The 20873-nt window shown below is 51.9% G+C and overlaps 1 protein-coding gene across 7 annotated transcripts in view; it reads right to left on the bottom strand.

Moving 5' to 3' along the window:
• The window catches only part of MICAL2 (microtubule associated monooxygenase, calponin and LIM domain containing 2), a 217363-nt gene that overhangs the window by 80218 nt on the left and 116272 nt on the right, over window positions 1–20873 (bottom strand). For 3 of the 7 annotated variants that reach the window (XR_011233701.1, XM_069471164.1, XM_069471163.1), the window contains 8 exons: window positions 18275–18343; window positions 15019–15168; window positions 13630–13752; window positions 12356–12574; window positions 12095–12196; window positions 10782–10904; window positions 6231–6293; window positions 156–263 (listed from right to left, as the gene is read on the bottom strand). Coding sequence is in view for 5 of the 7 variants with exons in the window: in XM_069471164.1 (XP_069327265.1) it covers window positions 156–263; window positions 6231–6293; window positions 10782–10904; window positions 12095–12196; window positions 12356–12574; window positions 13630–13752; window positions 15019–15168; window positions 18275–18343 (957 nt within the window). In the remaining 2 variants the exon portion in view is untranslated. The remainder of the gene's footprint in view (window positions 1–155; window positions 264–6230; window positions 6294–10781; window positions 10905–12094; window positions 12197–12355; window positions 12575–13629; window positions 13753–15018; window positions 15169–18274; window positions 18344–20873) is intronic. The other 4 variants (XR_011233702.1, XM_069471165.1, XM_069471166.1 and 1 more) reach the window with 2 other exon arrangements.

Genomic DNA, 20873 nt, shown 5'->3' with positions numbered 1-20873 from the left:
CTTCCTTCTAACCTCTGCTCTGCCCTAGCCCGTCCTCAGCCCCCTCTTGTCCCACGAGAAGGGGAGCCCTGGGAGGGACGGGTCATCCCGCGCACACTCCCTGCGAGGCCAGAGCGAGTGTCTGCGGGTGAAGGCTGAGGGGTGCATGTCCTTACCAGGTCTGGAGAGCTGGCCTGGGTCTTAGGTCTGTGATCATTCATGTACAGATTGACCAGGACTTCAGCCGCAGCCCCTATGCCGCTGGACACTTTCCCTACTGTCAGCTAACCGAGAGCGGAGGCGGAGGAGACAGAGACAAAGGTAGAGGCCAGTTAGCACCCAGAGGGGAAAGGCAAACAGGCTGGACGTGGGCGAGGGCTCCACGCCCACACGCCCACACGCCCACAGCAGCCCACGTCCCGCGAGAGGCACGACCAGCCAGGAGCGAACAGCAGGCACTCTGGAGATGGAGGAAAGGAGAGAAATAAAACCCCGTGGCTATAAAGGGACAAATACTGTCTGATCCCACTTGTGTGTGGTACCTAGAGTAGTCAAAATCACAGAGGCAGAAAGTAGAATGGTGGTTGTGGGGGTTGGGGGCAGGGGAGTGGAGAGTTGCTGTTTAATGGCGCTGAGTTTCAGTTTTACAAGATGGAAAGAGTTGTACAGATGGATGATAGTGATGGTTGCACATTATGAATGTATTTAATACCACTGAACTATACACTTGGCCGGGTGCACGCCTGTAATCACAGCACTTTGGGAAGCCAAGGCGGGAGGAATGCTTGAAGCCAGGAGTTTGAGACCAGGCTGGGCAACATAGCGAGACCCCGTTTCTGAACCATACACTTAAAAAAAGGTTAAGATGTTAAGTTTTAAGTTATATATATTTTAACACAATAAAAAATTGGAAAAGAAGGATTAAAAATCAAAAGAGAAAAATCCCTGTGGCCCTGGGCAAACCAGGTGACTGGCAGAACTACACCCACTGGGGGTACAAGGCCTTCAGGAGTTCCTTGAGCCTCTTCTTGCACAGATGGCACAAATGAATCCCAGAGCGGGGAAGGGGTGTATCCAAGGCCACTCTGCAAATATATGCAAGATTCGGGACAGCACTCAGATCTCCTGAGCCTTGGTCCTGGGGTCTTCGCAGCCACTCTCCTCCAGGTGGAGGGAATCACGTTGCTTGGGCCAAATCGTCACCAAAAAGGCCTGTCGCCGCCAAAAGCCAGTGTGTCGGAGAAACCAAGCAAAGGAGAGAAAGAAATCAGGAGGCAAGCCTTCCCAGATGGCTGTTGGGGGGCAGTGCCCTCCTGTAGAGCCCCCTCCTCCTCGGGGACCGTAGGTGGCTGTGCAGGGAACAGTGGGGCCACAGGCCAGGGGGGAGGGTGGGGACCCAGCTCCACCTCGAGCTGGTGCTGAGACTATGAGTCTCCGTACAAAGCACTGCAGTGAGCTCAGTTTCCTCGTTTAGTTAAATGGGGACAGTTGTACTTAGCTCGTGGATTTGTGGGGAGGACTGAGGGAGACAATGTGTGTTGGAATGCCCGGCACTGAGCAGGGGCTGGGCCAAGAGTACCTTGTGTGACACTATGATCTAATAAGAAATATATATCTGGTCTCTGCCCCCTGGTTCCCGAGACAGACCTCAGAGCTCTTTGTAATTTGCTGAGTGATCATGTCTGGCATTATCACTCCTAAGTCCTTGGGAATTTCCTGGGTGACAGGAGCATCTTTTGCTCTAATGAGGTGACTCTTAGGCTCCTGGATAGCTTCAGGATGGGGCTGGTTGCCAGGGGAACCGACCCCATGATCAAGGGTTGGCCCTTTCAGCCCGCTCCTGACCCAGGGCGTAGGCAGAGGGGCTGAGGTTGAGTCCATCACCAATGGCCAGCGAGTGAATCAATCACGCTGACATAACGAGGCCTCCACAGAAACCAGAGAGGGTGGCGTTTGGGAAGCTTCCGGGTAGCTGAACAGGTGGAGGTGCCTGGAAGGTGGTGGCCCTGGAGGACAAGGAAGCCTCGTGCCCTCCCGACAGGCGCCACCCTGCGCACCTCTTCACCCGGGTGCTCATCGTCTCTGCCATTGCATCCTTCACAATAGACCAGTAAACATAAGCAAGCGCTTCCCTCCTCGGGTTCCATTAATTTGCTAGGACAGCTCGCAGAACTCGGGGAAAACATTATGTTTACAGATTTTGTTGGTGGGAGAAACATCCCCACACGTATTTTGGTGACCAGAGGCGAGTGGTGTGAGAGTGAGAGAAAACACCGTTTTTTCCTCACACCTTGATTACTCCTCCCTTTCTCCTCTACGTTCGGCCTCCCCCAGCTGCCCCGCAGCTCCCGGCCCCGGGGAGCTGTGTTTGGGTGCCACCTGGGTCCCTCCCAGCAGGACTGCAGCCGACTTGCCAGCAAGAGCAGTGTGCGGAGCGGGCCGGGCTGGGGCTCTGCAGCGGCTCGGAGCCAGTGGCTCCGTGGGGGCCCGGGACCACCACCTGATGCTGGGATGCGGGCGCCTGTGCTCCTGAGGGCATCTACGAATGCCTGCGTCCCCACGAAGGTGTCAGGGAGCTGGGGAAGGGGTGGCAGCTGGCAGCCCAGACAGCTGTATGGCACAATCAACACATACGCTCCTCAGCAAACCCCAACTTGCTCCCCTCTCCCTCACCAGCTCTGAAAGCCCACCCTGAGAATGCCACCGTCTCTTCTTAGGGGGGGTAGATATGCACAGTATGAGATTCTGGAAGCACCATTTCTGATGCTTCCAGAAGGAGGCTCCAGACCTTTCCCAGCCTCCAAATCCAGCTTCTGGGAGATGTGGCCAGAGAGAGCAGCAATTTAGGCTGCAAGGCCTCTGGGCAGGGGTTGATAGCCATCACCACAACAAATGACAGTAACTTGCATGTGGGTGAAGTAATGCCCTCCGTCTAAACCCAAGACTGCGCTTGGGAGGCCACATCTAATCCGATAACAGAAAGCCTCAAACAGAAAGCAGGAAGTTCGGGGAACCGCACAGCCAGTGATAGCAGGCCTGCACAGGTCTCCGACTCCTGGTAGCAGAGCCCACCCTTAGGACCCAAAGCACCTTGTCAGAGTCCGCACAAGCACAGGGCACGAAACAGGGCTGAACAGGGAGAGGGCGCCAAGCAGGCCGGTGGGAGTGACGAGGCCCAGGGGACCCCTGCTCCCGTTCTCACTCAAGAAGCCCAACACGAGAAACAACTGGAGTGGCCACTCCAGACCACGGTGTGGCCCTTGGGGGCTGCAGAGGCCACAGCTACAGGCCTGCTGGGGGTGTCTGATCCCTCAGACTTGAACAGAGTCGTCAGTCTTTGCTTCTCAGGGGCACCAGCTGCCAGGCCAGCCCCCGCTCCTGTCCCTGCCCCATGCTGGCTGTGCCTCGGAGAGACCAGGATTCTGCTTCCAGCCACACTCTCTGCCATTTCCAGGAGGATACAAATGCCAAGAAACTTGGCTCCTGCTTCCAGGAAAGGTTCAGGTACGTTGGCTCAGGACAATAGGCCATTGTTTGCCCGATGCTCCGTCCCCTGCTCTGGCCCCCAACTTGGCCCCTCTGGGGCTGTAGAATACAAACTACTTCCTGGGTTTATATCAAAATAACGAGGGGAGGGAGAGGGGGAAGTCAGATTTACTCTCTGTACTGCCCACCCAGCCCCTGTGCGCCGTCTCCACTGGCCCAGTGTGTGAACCGGCTCCACGGGACTCTCCCAGAAAGGCACCCTGCTGATGCCGAGATTCCCACGCGCAATTACTGCCTCCCCTGCATTGGCAGAGACTGAGACTATACTTTCTGGGACTTTGAATACAAGTCCCTAATGAGACCTTATTAACCACTTAGCTAATATTCACTTTGTACCACCGGGCTTCCGCGCTATTACTGACGCAAGCCGAGGGCCGCGAGGTCGCTGGGAGGGTTGCCGCAACATGTAGGAGCAGTCGCAGGCCTGCTTGGTTGTTCTACGGCACCGGGCACTGGCTGGGTCCCCTGGCCAGGGCACCCAGGATGGAGACCACACCTGGGTCTGCCTTTCATTAGGGCCAAAGGTCTCCTTTCCCCTAGCGGCATCCACACATCCACCATGAAAGGGGGACTTTCTTTAAAAAGAAAAAAAAGTGAAATGAAAGCAACCTTAAGGAAATCAGCACTGGGTCTCCAACCTGCCCTTCCCCACCTGATGGAAACCATCCCAGAGCCACCAAGGGGTAGACTAGGACTTCCTTGAGAGGTCACAAGGGAACCACTTGATGGAGAACTTGTCTCAAGGCATGAGAGGGGGGCCTTTGAAGCCCACCACAAAGACCACTATGAAGGCAAATGTCGCCCAGGGCTCGAGGGTTACCCTCTATTTCCTGACAGCAGAACGGCCTCCCAGGCCCCGAGAGTGAGGATATAACTGCTGCCTTCTGCTAGCTCAGTGCTCCTCAAACTATCTGTGGCCAGTGACCAGGTTTTAATTGTTCTTTTTAGTGCTCTAATCCATTGTAGCTCGATACTTCTGGACACTGTAAAAATAAATTACTAGAAATATGATCATAGACTTAGAGGTGTGGCGATGTTGAATTGCTCTACGAGTTTCTAATACTCTCACTTGCTGTGTGCATTGGATCACAGACCAGTACCTGCCGGTGAACCACACTTTGGGTAGCGCTGCTCTAGTCAACTGGGGAATTACCAGGTTCTCAGGATCCTGAGAAATAAAGAAACGCTCAACTCGTGAAGGAACTTCCAGAGAACTCATCCTAGCGTTGACCAGAGTAAGAGCCAGAGGGGAACCACCAAGGACAGGCATGCACTGAAAGGCAAGCCACAGCGTTCCTGGGGAGATTATTCCAAACACAAAGTTGGGCAATCCCATGATGTGGCCAAAAATGACCATGTCCCAATCACTAGCTTTTAAAGAATTAGTAATCTTGGAGTCCTGTTGGACTGTTTTTGCAATGCTTTATATATCTTCCAATATTTTTGTCATTTTCAAGAACTTAGGTATTTTTCACTTTTTCTCCCCCTTTGAATTCTAATTATTTCTCAGTTAATTAGAACATTTCGGGGGGGGGCGTCATCTCACGTTACATTGGGTTAGCCTTGCACACACCATTGTCCTTCCGTGAGCCTCAGCTTCCTCATCTGTAAATCGAGGAGCCACCCCCAGCCTTGCAGAGCTGCAGAAGAGTCGTGAAAGCCTCTGGGCCAGGCCCTGAACGGTGCTGGGCATGTAGGAGAGACTCGGCAGATAGTTAATGAGTCTAAGGCACCGCCATGTGCACAGTTTTGCATTGGCATGTTCCGGGATTATTTCTCCCCTCTCTTAAATCACTTTCACTTCCCGTCTACAGGAGTAAGAGTAGGGTGGCCCACCCAGGACAAGCAGGCTGCCTTCTCTCCCCTGAGCCAACTTAGATTCAAACATGGGGACACGACTTTTGTCACAAGCAAAAGCCAGAGCTTGCAGAAGATGGCTCTGCAGACCTCCACAGAGGCATCCCTCAGGCCATCCTGGGATGCCCAGCTTAGAAGCTGCCTGTCCCTGCCTGGATGTCAGAGCTTTTCTCCCACTGCATCGGGCTGGCCCATCTCCTCTCCGGGGTGCACTGCCTGATGCCAGTGACCTGTCTTACTCAACTCTATGTTCCCAGCACAGGGGAGATACTCAGAATGAAGGAGGAGGCAGGCTCCTGGGCCCATTTGTGTCCAAACAATGGGAACGCCCCTCTTTGGGCCTGGAACTCGGCCAGGAATACCAGGCGTCCAGGCTGTGCTTCTTCACAGAGTTGGGCCCCCTGTGGCCACACAGCCTGCTATGAGCATCACACAAGGCCACATGAGTCAGGCAGAAGGGACAGTGGGGGGGTCCAGGGCCTCGGAACTGAGGGCTCACGGGAAGGGGAGTTTTTGACAAGTAGGGCCAGAGGAGGTCTCCTGGGTCTATTTGGGCAAGGACATCCTCACTGAGGAGTCCCTGGATGAGCAAACACCAGCAGACAGCCTGTTGGACTTGATTCCTCAGCTATATGCCCAGGACAAGGGAGGGGGTACCAGAAACTGAAACCACCTTGTTCAAGGGGGTCTGCACATTACACGCTCAGAACTGAGACCACCCGGTGGGCACCCACCTGCCCACCTTTGTCTCCTGGCGCCTGGCATCTAAACCTCACCACCCTGCAGGTGGGTCTTAAAATCCCCCTTTGCAGGTGAGGCTGCTGAGGTTCAGGGAGGCTCTAACTCACCTGAGACTGTACTGTTCGTAAGTGGCTGGGATGGAAATGGAAACGTGAAGGTGCCTTCTTTTCCTTTAGAAAGAGAGGAATCAACATGCATTTTAAGTAAATGAGATTTCTTCTCTAATTCTCTTCCACCGGGGAAAGAGACCATTTACTGGATACTTCAGGCATTTTACATAAATTAGGTCATTGCGGTATTCCAGTTACCCTCAGGAGTAGCTGTTGCCATCTCCATTTTATAGGTTAAGAAATTAAGGCTCAGAGAGGTCCACTAATTTGTCCAAAGTCACACAGTAAGCAACTGGTGCTCTGAACTCAAGTTTGATTCCAAGCTCATATCTCTCTCCCTGCCTCCCTGACATACACCAGCACCCTGCATAAACCCTCCCAGGCTGGGATGCACAGAGGAGACCTCCAAAAGGTGGCCTGCTTCTACCCCTGGGACAGAGAGGGACAGTGAGGTTGGAGGCAGCCTTGAGACCTATCCTTGATATTTATCCTCAAACCAGACAAAACAAAGGCAGATTGTCTGGCCAAAACTTGCCAGGCTTTTCCCTGTTTCCCTCTGCTATGCAAATCTCTAGCGTAAACCCTGCAAATCCGGTTTTAAAACAAACACTTCCAAGGGTAGAGAAAGCTCCTTTTGCCATGCTCAGTGCTCTTCTGATCCAGGAAGACTAAAGGGCAGTTCCCAGCCCAGTGGAGGGTCCCCTTGCTCAACTGTGCAAACATTCAGCTGCCATCTTGTTCTTGCAAAAGCTCACCATCCTCGGCAAAGGGCCAGCTGCCACGCCACAGGCCAAAGCAGCAGCGGGCTCCCTTCTTAAAGAAAGGGATTAACTAATGATTGACGGTGAGCTGAGACCACAGAGGAGGGCTGGTTTGATGGGATCAATGAGAAAAATGGTGCTGGGGACACAAGACTGGATATGGATCCTATAGTCCACAGCCTCAAAAAACAGACCCTGGCAAGGATCTGAGCCCTAAACAAGACTCTGTGGCTGGTAGGCCAAACTCTGAACTTTAAAGGAGAATGTCAGTCTGAGAGGATGGGCAAGTGTAGTCTGAACGCAGAGCCCTGGCTACCTGTCTCAGAGTCCGTGACTCAAGCCTGCATCCCTGTGAGTAACACGTGCTTTGCTTAATAAGTTTGGCCAAGTCTGTTCCCATGAAGAGGTGATTATTCCTGTATCCTCAGAACTGGCGAGCAGGAGCAGAGACACCCTGCCTGCCAGGAAACTGCCAAGGACTAAGCATCAGTTTCCAAGTGCGTTTTTCTTCCTCTGGTTCCCCTGAATTGAGGCAAACTCGGGCCACCGGGCAAACAGAACAGCCCATGGTCAGTCTGGAAGAAGCATTAAGGTCCCAGCTCTCTCTGGGGGAGAGACTCCCTGAGCTCCACCAGGACAGAATAAAGCTGTTTGTCACTGTCATCACCTACTTTGAGAAACAGCCAGTTCTCTCCTCAGGGGAGGCTGTGATTCTGCCAGATTCTGCATGTGCAAAGCCCAGTGTTGAACCAATGGCAAGGTAGGATTTAGGGAGGGAGGAAAGTCGGGCTGGGGGGCAGGGGTGAGGCTGGCAATATCCATCCCAAGACAGCTTGAAACTGGAAACTCACCACTCATCCCTAACTGCCTACAGTGGACTCCCAGCGAGACCTGCGGGGGCCCGCAAGGGTAGGTACTTAGAGAAACTATGGCACAGTTTAAGTGACTTGTCCAAGTGTCCAGTGGTGGCCCCTTCTAAGAGCTCCCTGAGCATTCCCAGCCATGCTGTGAAAGGCACATTAGCCTGTAATTAATACATTGGACGCTGTTAAAACGGCCTAATTATACCATCATGTGATGGCCAAGGCTGGCTTGGGGGATAGGATTAAAAAACGGGGGGTGATTGTCCTGCCACAACCTGGGAGACACAGGGACATAGCCGTCGAGGTGGGGGCCGGAGGATCTGGGGCTGGGCCATTCCAAGGCCGGTCCCATTCGAAGCCCTTGCTGCCCCTGGGTGTAGGGCTTCACATGGACACGGCCTCCACGCACACCGGCCTCTGCAGCACACAGGAGAGGACACCGGACTGGGAGCCAGGACCTGGGCCTCTGCCTTCTCACCTGTGATCCTGCTCCCACTCACTCCACGTGCAATTGCTACCCTTCCTGGCGCTGCAGGTCCCTGCCACCGGCTCTAATTTTTTCGCAGGAAGTACTGTGTTGCCTTCTAACACATGATATAATTTACTTCTGTATCACATTATTGTTGATTGCTGGCTTCCTGGCTAGAATGTAAGCCTCAACAGGGCAGGAACTGGACTCTTGTTATTGATGCATATCCCAAGAGCCAGAAGTGCCTCATGCTGAGTTGTCACGCAATAAATATGGGCTTCATGAGTGATACTGGCTTAAAGCTGCCTGAAGAGCCCGATGGAGAAACAGCCACGGGCCTCACTGGGACGTGATCACCACGTGACTCGGACACGCTTACTGGCAAGAAGTGTCTCTGTCGGGCCCAGCAGCTCTGTAAGTTCCCAGCTGCCTCCTGCCCTTGCTTAGAAGGAAACCAACGCAGGGGCCTTGGGAAGTGTGGTGGCTTTTCTTGCCCCAGCTCGGCCCTCAACTCTGAGCGGGCAGTGACCACGCCAGGCCTTCCTGAGGATGGAAGAAGGGCAGGGACAAGAGAAGGCCTTGCCTGGCTCCACCGCAAAGGGCCCAGGCAGCTGGAGGGGGCTGAGCCAGAGAAAAGCAAGGTGTGGGTCCAGCTGACCAGCCAGGAGCACGAGTCACGGCCTGCTCTGTGCCCAGGTGCCCTAAGGGTGCCAATGACCTTTTCCCGCAGCAGGAAGTACCCCCCAGGTAAGGCTGTTCTCCCGAGCTGGGCAACAAGGCTACCCTGGAACCTCATGGTGATGATGATGATGACAAACACGTCTCGACCCACATAGCTGATTGTAACATAAGCCAGAGAACACTTTCTTACTCGGGAGAAGAACGGAAGCCCAGGCAGGGCAGGAGACTTCAGGCCAAGCAGCTGCCCCGTGGCTGACCTGGAACAAGATGCTGGTATCTTGGTAGGGGACCGTGGCTGTTTGCAGCAGCACTGAACATTAGAAGTGGTTTTGTTCCTCCATGCCACCTCCCGCTGCTCTTCTGGGGGTGCTCCCGACACGGTGGGGGCCTTGGAGGGGTGGGGCTGGTGAGATTCCTTGATGCTTTCTTGGGGGCCCTACCTATACCCTTATTCCCACAGAGGCGAAGGCCAGCGGGGTTGGGACCCGCAGCTACACACCAAGAGGCGCTTCTAGCTTTTCATTAATACGATGGCATGGAGCTGGTGTGTGCATTAGCCTGACAGCTAGGAAGCAAACCAGCCGTCCCTCTGGCAGGGGGACCTTCAGCACCACACACCGAGCTGCGGTGGGAGCCAGATGGACGGGGTGTGTTCGGAGGAGCACAGTGTGGGTAGGGACGAGACGCCACTCCTACTACGCGCAACAGCTGAAGAAGTGGGCTTCATGTCCCTTTATAGACTCATTCATTCCAGGGGTCAAGCTTCCCAGAAAACTGACCCTCTCCTATCCCAGTCTGCTATTGTTCTCAGCACAGGAGGTGACAGGAGGACAAGTGGAAAACAAGAAAATTGCCCCAGAACCCAAATTTATTCAGTGCCCATGGCTGCATTTCATTATATACTTAACCAAAGTTAGCTCCCTGCCTCCCCTTTTCCTCCAAGTCAAGCTCTGCACCACAAGCTGGGTTATCCTTCTAGAACACAGAGCAGATCCCACAGTGGCTTCCCATAGCGCAGAGGATAAAATGAAATTCCTTCACACACACACACAGAGTGGGCTCACTTTCACTCTCCGCACCCCCGTGAATACTTTAATCCCCAAGTTCAAGTTACACCAGACACGTCTTCCCATGCCATGCAAGTCCTGTCTGCCCGCCTTGCACACACGAGCCCCTCTACAGCGCCCTTGCCCTACACTTTTCTCTAGCAGCATCCTCCCCTGTAACCTCAACACTCAGCTCCCACAATACCGCCTCTGTAAACCCCTCCCAGGCTTCGCTCCTCTCTGTTCCTACAATCTTGCCCTTTCTACCTCTTACGGAATTGACGAATAGTACAGTATTTGGTTTATCATGTGAAACTGCCACTTTGTTAGATCAAAAACAGCCACATATTGGCAATTTTGTATAGCAAAAATGTTACTTCTTTCTATGCCAATGTTCTGTTTCCCATCTAAATTGTAGTCAAGGAGCTGCACTGCCCTCCTCTTTGTTTTCTCAGAACCTGGCACAGTGGTTGGCACATGGAGGGTACCCGATGAATGCTTGCTGAATGAATGAGCACGGCTTGGCAAGTTTTTGTATGCTGCCTGTTCTGCTATGTTGCGTGCTCGCACATAAAAACAAAACTGAACCCAGCACTGTTGTAAAATATCTTGTAAATTTTCATCCCAGCCAAGCCAGGCTCTAGATGTTCGCTGCGCAGGTCAAGCAGAGGGTGAGAACATCTCAGAACGTGCAGGGAGCAGGGGAACAAATTATTCAGGACAACTACCTTTCTGGCAAGAGAAGCAGAGTCAACAGTCGGCGGAGAAGTAGCAGCTGGATCAGGAGACGGAAGGCAAGAGGGAGAAGACGGAGGATGAGTATGAGACAGGCCTTTAGAGAGTAGTTTATTCTGCACAGAACAGAAACAGAAGAAACTAGGGTTATCCCAGGGACGCGCCGAGCGATGCACCCTCGGTGACGCAGTCCCATGCCAATGCACTCAAGGGGGAGACACGGAAACCCTGTCTTTGGAGCCAAGCAGGATTATCTGGCTCCTGGTTACGCTGCATTCTGGTGCAACTATTCCAGCTCCCTGGTCACACCAAAATAGCTCGCACAGATCCAATCTGTTCCTGCCTGCATCTGCCTCAGACAGCAGCACTAATTACTGAAGCCCTCGCCCTGGAGCTTGGAATGAAGTAGCAGCTGCCAGCTTAGGAAAGGAGAACCCAGGGCTGCTCTGGGGCAGATGGCCACAGCAGGGGCCTCTGCAGCCATGGCAGACACCTGTGCCAGCCTCCTGGTGGCCATGTGGATCCTAAACATGAACTGAGTGGACAGCATCCTTTCCATGTCAATGACTCCACCAAGTAGCAGAGGACACAGGTCTGGAGGGGACTGAGCGAAAGCAGCAGAGGAGGTAAAGTCTGCAGACAGGCTTGCTGCAAGAGAGGGCGGACTTCACACGTACATCTGTGGGATCTCATTATCAACTCTTTCATCCCCCTGGGAACACAGGCTCTTTTTTCCAGCAAATTTCCAATTAAGTAACTGGCTTGGAGGGGCTGCACTTCCTATTGTACAGCAAAGCCATTCTTCCTGGCTTGACATTGCCTCTGGGGAAGCAGAGCCCAGGTGGTTGACCTCATCATTCAGTGTCTCCCTGATGAGAGGCACAGGGAGATTCCTCCCTTGTGCCCCCAAAACATCAACTGGTTTGCTTTCACCATAAAGGCACTGTGATTCTGGCAACTGACCAGTGTTCCCCCTTTGTGTTGACCTGTAGGAAGCTCAGAGCCTACTCAAAAACTACCTAGGGCCTAACAGCATATGTTTCTCTTTGGTAATGTTTTCCTTTGACCTGAGTTTAATTTCCACCCTTGGTTTTCCCTGTGGGATGATGTATCTGCCTATTTTGAATCTTCTCATTTGGATCTCTTTCAGATGCCAGCTTAAATTCTCTAGTGGCTCGAAAGATGAATAGCTCCTCATGCTATAAAAGGAGGAAGGAGCAAATCCAGCTCTGGAGACTGATTCGTGGTCCCCTGGAGGGGTGTCCAGCATCTGGGTTCCTGGGGGATCTGAAAGCCCCGTGTTTACCTGCGGGAAATCCCCTTGTCCAAACATGGAAGCGAGGTGAGCCGCCTTCTCTTTAATGTTCTTTTTGTGAAATTCCCTGTTGGCCAAGTTCTGAGCCCTCTTCTGCAGTCAAGGGGAGAGAGGAGAAAGAAAAGCAAGATAGTGACAGAGGCTTGCCTGGTCCTCATGCATAGCAGGCTGGGAGACAGGCAGTAGGCAGGAGGTGGGGGCAGAAAGGAAGTCACCCAGACACAGAGACAGGGCAGAAAGTGAAGCTTTCACCTGGAGAATCTTTTCTTCCACTTGCTGCAGCCGCCGCAGCACTCCGGAAAGGGCCTGTGGGCCCTGGCAGGGCGGAGCCAGGGCAGCGAGATTTTCCGGCTTGCCCAGCTGCAGGTCAGACTTGGCTCTGGCTCTCCAGGGCCTGCTCAGACACTCGCCACCAGCAGACACTTGCTTGAGCTCTCTGAGCACATGCCCTGTCACAACCACGGAGGGGAACTGGGAGAGAGGGAAAATTAAGCTTCCTTCCGAATTGTGGCCCTTTCAGGGACTTCTGTAAGGAATCCCCCATGGGGACCAGGGACAAAGGCACCTCAGATATCCCCTTAAGTGAGATTCCAAACTAGCCTCAGGTCTTGACTTTCCACACCTGCAGCAAAATCACCTGGCAGCCCTGTAACAATGCACAGTCTGGGGCCTCGGCCCAGAGCCCCTGAACCTAAACCTGTGCAACCAACCCTGTTCTCAATCCTGGTTGTCACTGAAATCATCTAGGGTATTTTTCAAATAGACCCAAGTCTGGGCCCAACCCCCACAGACTCTGATTGTTCTGGACTGGGCATCAGACATGGATATTTTTAAAAAAGCTTCCCAAGGGATGCACAGAGACACAAAATCGCTGAATTACATAAACACTCACCTTACTCAACCTCTACCACCCGGAAGCAACACCCAATTCTTAACACTGACCAGATGTCTTTGAAATTTGTGGTCAGTAATAGTGATTCTGGTCAAGTTCCCAACCCAGAGACGCTAGCTGGAATGAGCCACAGCGCGTGGCTGCCAGCTGCCTCTCTGCCCGCTTCGCAGGTCCTCAGCCGCTCTGGCCCTGGGAAGGCCCTCCCCACACCCCAGCCTCGCCCCTTCGAGGGGCACAGCCAAGTGGCCACCTGAGCCCCTTCCAACATCATGTTTTCATTGATTTGGAAATCAGCCTATTCAAATGATCTGCAAATAAAGCTTGGTGTCACAGGGCATCCCACAAAATACCCTATGTGGTCTGGTTTGCTTTTCCCCAAGTAGCAGCATCAAGAGCTTGGTGGTTGGTCATTCCATATCTCTGGCTGGTTGAGGGACCCATGGGATGTATTTCCCGATACTGCATACTTGGTTATTCTTACCTATAAGGGTGGTGACCTCAAGTTGTGTCTGCTTGCCCAGAGAATCTACCGCCAGCCCTATCTGGGATGTGGGGAGAGCCACCGACCCCACCCGTCTGGATCACAGTCCACCCTTAGCTCCACTAAAACAGCGTCCACTGCAAGGAGCCCTACCTGCCTTTTCAGAGCAGGTGACGGGCTGGGTGTGGGCTCCTCTGCCTTGGGGCAGCGAGAGTGAGCAGGAGGGTCAGAGGAAGAGCACAGGACTGGCTTACCCATCCCTGAGACACGGCGCTCCTGGGAGGAGAAGGGTGAGTCCGAAAAAGCAGCCACAGGAGACATGAAGGAAAAGGAGAGTCAGACTGAGCCACTTGGGGGCAGGAGAAAGAGAAGCAGGGAGATGCAGCGTGTGCGTGTGGGGAGGGCGCTGGGCTGAGCTTCTGCAAGCCGGGCCCAGCTGGGAAACCCGAGCCCCTGTGAACAGCAAGTCCTAGAGTCCCCTCCTCTCGGACAATGTGTGAATCCCAGGGCAGCCTCGCTCTTGGCTGAGACGCAGGGCCCTGGGCGGGCACTGCCGGAGCCCATGCCAGGCCGGCACGGCCAGCCTAGGCCAGGAATGCTCCCGTGCTCCTGAAGGAACAGAGCCCTCATCGACACTTGGGGGCTGTGGGGGGCCAAGCCTCCAGAAGGAACAATCGAGAACATTTTGGAGAATAACCAGTCTCAAGGAAATGGCCCCCTCATAATAAAATCACGTCACTTCCTAGGTTAGTCCAGGAGGGGTGTGGTCTGTATCGAGATCAAGGAGCTGTCTATGATCACTCTAAAGCCAATTGACCAAGGGTCTGTCCTCCTGAAAGGAGCCTAATTCTGTCACGTGACAGGTCCTTTCCATAGCAAAACCAAAGCCCTTTCTCCAACCTTTTGTAACATGACAACAGCATCCCAAAGGAACTTCAGGGGAGCAACCAAATGAACCACGAGGCACAGACCTCCGAGCCAGAGTCAGAAAGAAGCCTGCAGCCCGACCCACAGTCCCAACTCACTTCCTCTGGTCTGCGTGGTTCTCACCATGGGCTGAGCCTGTACGCTCCCAGACAGCCCCATCTCAGAAGCTCCCTCAGGCTGCACCACCTCAAAATTGGCTGCGAACCAAGTCATGGTGGGGAAGTAAAACTAAATTAGGGACTGGATTTCCTTAATGTAGAACAGGCACCAGCAAACTCTGGCCCATGGGCCACATCTGGCCTGCCACCTGCTTTTGTAAATAAAGTTTTATTGGAACACAGCCAGCTCATTTGTTTAGGTACTGTCTATAGCTGCTTTCGTGCTACCATGGCAGAGCTACATACTGGTGACAGAGATGGTGTGGCCTCCAAAGTGTAAAGAATTTGCTATCTGGCATCTTCTAGAAAAGTCTGACTCCTGATCTAGAAGAAGCTCAAGTCTCATTTTCACTGGGCCTGGCTGGCATATCTAAAATCCGTCACTAACCTAAACAGTCCTGCAGGTTCTGACCACCAAGACGGCAGGTCCAGGGAGCACCTGACGTGTGTGACTCACCTGCTTCAGGAGCGAGGGGTTCCGAGAGCTCTCCTCAAACTTGGCCAGCAGCTGGTTTGCCATGGACTTGACTTTGTTCTGATTTCCACCTTCTTTACTGCTGCTGTACTCTTGATTGGAGCCCAAGCTACGGCTGGAAAAGGTTGAAGGCTGCAAAGGTCAAAACACTGCATTGGTGGTTGGATCCTGGAGCCCAGACATCAGGGAGGGGGCAAGGGACACAGGACTAGTTTGCTGAAGAAGGATTCCCTCCATGGTCTGAGGAAGCGGCCACAGAGCCACCTGCAGAGACAATGGTCACAGGACAGATGCGTCTTTCCAAAGGATGGGCACAGCCAGGCTTGGGAGCCAGGCAGGGTTTGAATCCTGACTCATTTCCCAGCTCTGTGACCTTGGCAATTTGCTTAACTTCTCTGAAGTTCCTCATCTGTAATCCACTTCACATGGGTACTGCAAAACCCAAATTTAATAATGAAATGTCAAGCAAAATGGTTTTCAAAATACATCATGTGGCTGAGAAGAGGTGAAGAATGGGGGGATGAAGGAAGGCACAGGCTCTGGGCTTCTTTCTCCTCTCTGCCCTATCCCCGACTTCAACCAGTCCTGCTCTGTTTTCACTATTTTCAAAAACTTTTAATTTAGAAATAATTTTAGATTTACACAAAAGTTGCAAAGATAGCACAGGTTATTCCTGCATACCCCTCACCCAGCTTCCCCTAATGTTAATATCTGGAACAATCATGACACTATTATCAAAGCTAAGAATCTAACCTTGGCACAATACTATTAAGGAAATTATAGACTTTATTCAAACTGTACCAGTTTTTCCACTAACATCCTTTTTCTGTCCCAGGATTCAGTCCAGGATCCCACACTGCATTGAAACGTCATGTCTCCTTGGTCTCCGTCTTATCTTCTCTTTCATGACCTTGACACTTTTGAAGAGTACTGGGCAGCTATTTTACAGAAAGTCCCTCAATCTGGGTTGGTCTGATGCTTTCCCATGCTTAGACAGGGGCTGTGGGTTTGGGGGAGGCTACCGCAGAGGCGAAGAGCCCCCATCACTCCATCACATCAGGGTTCGTGATAGCAACATGACTTGTAAGTGGTGGTGTAGCCTTTGGTCACTATTTTGTAAAATAGAGCTCCACATAAGATTTCTCTAGCTCATCTGCTGACAATAAAAATTTGAAAACTGCCGGCGTTCAGTAAGAATGCCTGATCCCCTTACCGTGGGATCTCCTCCCAGAGACTCCAGAAGTATAAATGGTGTTGCCATGCCAAGAGGGCAGTAAGCTTTCACAAGGACACCGTGGATCTCCCCCACAGGAAAACACATTCCCAAGACAACAAGACGTGTTCACTCAGAAGAAATTCACAGGCAGAGGCAAGCTACAGTCAACTGTTTTTTAAAAAGAGCCCTAAGAGTAGCAGCCCCGTGGGAAAGCTTTTATGCACGGCCACTCTGAAATGCTGGACAAACACAAACCCAAGAGGCAGTCCCTGCTCCAAAGTGAATGTAACTGCACATGTCAGTGCAGGCTTGAGAGAGAAAACGGTGCATTTACTGGGACTGGGATGATCACCGTGCAAGACCAAAGTCAGCCAGGACAGTGGGCCACATGGGCCAGCACTTTTCAGACATGAACCTGCACATGAATCAATCTTCCAAAGCGGATCTGATTTCAGCAGGTCTGGGGTGGGCCCGAGGGTCTGCGTTTCTAACAAGTTCCCCAGTGCTGCTGGTACTGCTGGACCTTGGGCCATGTTTTGAGGAGCAAGAATTTAGAAAGAATTATTGCTTCATTCAAGCTGACTTTAAGCAAAACAGCTGTCCCAGAAAACAGTCCACGGCAATCTCAAAAGGGGCAGATGCAAACCAGATTCCTTCCTGCTCCACCAACAAGAATAGCACAAGCACCCCTCAAATAAGCCAAGGAAAGGTGGGAAAAGACTTGCACCTGAGACCAAGTGTACCCAAGGCAAGCTTCTTGGGAGCCACTCACAGGCACTGAGCGTGGGAGGCAACACCTGCAGCCTGGGAGACGGGGCATGTCTCTAGCCTGCCTCTGCCTCTGCTGAATTATCTCCCCATTTGCTGGCTTCCTGCTCACACCACAGCCAGCAGGTGGGGAAGCAACAGTTCTTGAAGGAATCACCCAAAGAAGTTCTAGAAAATGTTCAGACAGGCGTGATTTGAACTCATTGGATAGAATGGGGTTTTGTACATTTTAAGATGTGAACAGAACTCCAGGTTTCCTTTAGGGATGCTTCCCTTCAAGCACCCCAGGAGATGGGGTGAGCAGGCAGCTGTCCCCCACCCCAGCTAGCCCTCGTGATTCTGTTTATTATATTTATTTTTATATTTATTATAAAGTCCACTGTTGTAAGATGGAGCAAGTCAGACATGAACAATGATGTCATATAAATATACAGCAATAAAACCTCCTCGACCATATAAAATAGAAAAAGTCTCTTCTGAGTCCTATAAATCAGGCATGAATATGTTACACTGATTGCCCCACATGACTCTACGTCCTCATTTTGACATCAGCCAGCAGGACAGCTAAAGCTGGCATCCTGTACTTCGCTGACAATATGTATGCCTGTGGAATCAGAATGGCTTTTTTTTTTTTTTTAATAAAGTGTATATCGCAGTTCTCTTTCAAGAGTTGCCTGGGGAAGCAAGAACTGATACTCTTTCTGCTGACTGATTTTTCAGAAGCAGTTAGAGATTAGGGCTCTTTCTGACACAGTAACCCATAATTTTCTTCTTTCACCAGAAGGTGGCACTTGTGGGCACCAGGACATTTGCCTTAAAGACTAAAAGCACAAGAAAACATAAAAGAATACAAACAACGGCTGGGAGAGAAGGGGGATTGCTGGAGCCTCTTTACCACTTATTATTGATATTAATAGTGATTATACATTTATTAACCGATGTGACAGATACCATGTCCAGCAGGTTATATCCATCGTCTTATTCATCTTTAAAAATGCTGCAAAGACTCATGACTGCATCTTACAGACATGAACCACACCCTGGGAGGTTACGTTTCTCAAGGTTACATAGCCAGCAAGTAGTAAAGCGAGGACCAGAGCCCAGACTGCTTTTCCATCAAGCCAAGCTTGGAACCCAGTGGTTCATGAGGGAGGAAAGGAAGAGGGCCAGGGCTACCGTCATGGTCAGGCAGGCCTGCGGCCACTGGTTGTCAGGAAACGAGCCTTTGTTTAAAGTGACACTGTGCTCACAAACCTCGTCCAGGTTATTGAAGCCTTTCCGCCTCCGTTTGTTCATGTCATTCTCTTCGGTTTGGCCATCCACCTGCAAGGGCCAAGAAACCACGGTGAGTTCAGCAGGTGAGTTCAAGGGCTTCAGCCCCACGAAGATCCCTGAGGCTACAGAGCTGGCCTTGAGCTGGCACTACGGATGTATCCTTGCTGCAAACAGCTGCCACCCTACATGCAATCACGGTAATAAATTACCCTGCACTATGACAAATGCTGTCACAGAGTTTTGTTCAGGCCCAGCGGAGGGAACCTCACTCCACTTAAGGAGCCAAGGGTTCTTCAGTCAGAAGGGTGGGAATTACATCCCCAAAGATCATGAGGAACCATCCCAAAGCAAAAGGAATGCCTGTGACATGGCAGTCTCCACTGCAACGGGGCCTTGGGCTCAGAGCAGTTGCGTGACTCCGAGGTCACAGCCAGCCTTGCTGACTCCTGCAGCGTGCTGCTGCCTCATGGAGACCACCCGGGGCCTCTGTGTACCTCGGGGGCCTCTGCCCTGTGAGGAGGTGACCTGTTCCTCTCACAGGGATTCTCAGGGCTCAAATGGGCTGTCCAGGGATTTGATGGCAAATTTAGTGTGCAAATCAGTCACCATCACAGCTACTAGCAAACAGTGTTTTAATTTGAATAAGCATTAGATGTAGCCATGTGACCAGAGTGACCATACAACCCAGTTTGCCCAGGGCAGGTCTGATTGACTGCTGTGCCCCCACCCGCTTCCATCTCAGAAGTCTCCTGGTTTAGATAATACGTTGCCCCACTGACAGCCCCTCACAGCCCACTCTCTGCTGCCTGAATCCGGACATTTAAATCCGAAATCCCTGCTCTACCCAAGCCCATCGCATCACCCCTGCAAGGGCTACCAAGGGCGCTCCTGTTGTTAGGCTTGTCCCTAAGGGACAAGGTAGCAGGACCTCAAGGTCGAGCTGACGCTATGGGCTGGGCTGGGGCTGAACTTAGCACCTTCTCCGCACCCTGTGCGCAAGCCTATCCTTGACACTGGGCTAGGCCCCCCAGCCCTGCTGGGGTTCGACCTTTCCACCACCAGATTCCAGCCTCTGGAGCCTTCTCTAAGGGCCAGCGCCCTCAGGACCACGAAGCCATAAGCCGTGCCTCACCGACTATGTATCCCTTCTGCAGGGAGCCTCCTACACTCTCAGAGGGGCCCTCCGTGGCGGGTCCAGATGAAATCCTGGCTTTCTACCCCTGGGGACACAGCGGGAAGGGCTGCCGGCCACCCGCTCACCTCAAACCCGGGCACACAGCCCAATAAGCCTGATAAATCCTAATTTACCCAGGATTTTTTCAGCTCCTGTTTGCTCTGAAAGGACGACTATGGGCGCCCCAGCACCCAGTCCACTGCGCACCCCTGCCTGCAGCAGAGAGCACCGCGTCCCTGGCTCTTACCCTCCGCGCCACCCCACCCCCTCCCCATGTTTACCAGTTTTGTAAAAAAACAAGATCAACCATAATTTAGTCATTGGTATTTGTTCAAAAATTTGACCCAGGAGGCACAAGACAACAGATCAAAGGGCCCTGCCTTCTCCTCAACATTTTCCTCAGCTTCTAATAAATCAGTATTCTGTGAATGGAAATGATTTTAAGCCCAAGGCTTGGGCAAACACCAAGAGAAACAGATGACCTTATTTGCAACAATGTTGGGTCTCAGAGGCACAGGCTGTCTGGGCCTCAGCGCCTCGGCTGTGAATGCTGCCCTGGCCCAGAGATCCCAGCCTGTGAAAGTACAGAACGTCCTACCCAGCGGAGACACTTCCTGCATGGTAGGAGGGTTAGCTGGGGGGTTTTGTTTGTTCGTTTGTTTCCATCTTAAATGAGGATTTGGCTTTTCCTCCAAAGAGCAGCACATGTTACTCTCCCATTGCACTCGACAGCCCAGGGTGAGACTGTTCCAACAATCCACCATCACAGCCTGTATAGATCCAAACCAGCCGTGTTAGCCGTGGACTCGTAAAAGGCGTTCCTGGGGAGAAAGCGCCCAGGCAGCAGCTCCTAAGGGGACTCCAGTCCTTCAGAGGAAATAAAGCAAGTGCATGGGGTCAACCTCGGTCCCTCCAACCCACTCCGACCTATGGGATGGTGAAGTACAGTCTACATGGAAAGGATAGCAACACACATGCCCAAATGGCTTTCACTTTTCCTTACGGATTTATCACTGAAGCACTGATTCTCAACTAAGATCTAGGTTAAAACAAAAAGGATAAGAAAATTCAAACCTAAAGATTTATCTAATTTTTTCTTACCTGTACATCTATATTTGGAAGCCAAAATTGTCTCAGTAACCCCATCTCCTTGGACCCTATTGTACTCTCCAAACAATTGCAAGTACGAAGAGAAGGAAAATGCTTATCATGCCCAGAGAGAGGAGAATAAACAAATAACTTGCTTTCTTTCCCTATTAATGTTTCCAGCTCTTTCACCCTAAGAATACTTTCTTACTATTATTTCCCAATAATTTGAAAGAGTCTATATACCCAAAGGCATTTATTAAACTAATTGGCTTCCCCATTAAAAAAATCAAAGACATGTATCTGCCAGTCTGATCA

Source organism: Eulemur rufifrons, chromosome 6 (assembly GCF_041146395.1).
Source record: "Eulemur rufifrons isolate Redbay chromosome 6, OSU_ERuf_1, whole genome shotgun sequence".
NCBI classification, from domain to species: Eukaryota; Metazoa; Chordata; class Mammalia; order Primates; family Lemuridae; genus Eulemur; species Eulemur rufifrons.
This window is presented reverse-complemented; position numbering and strand designations above follow the sequence as displayed.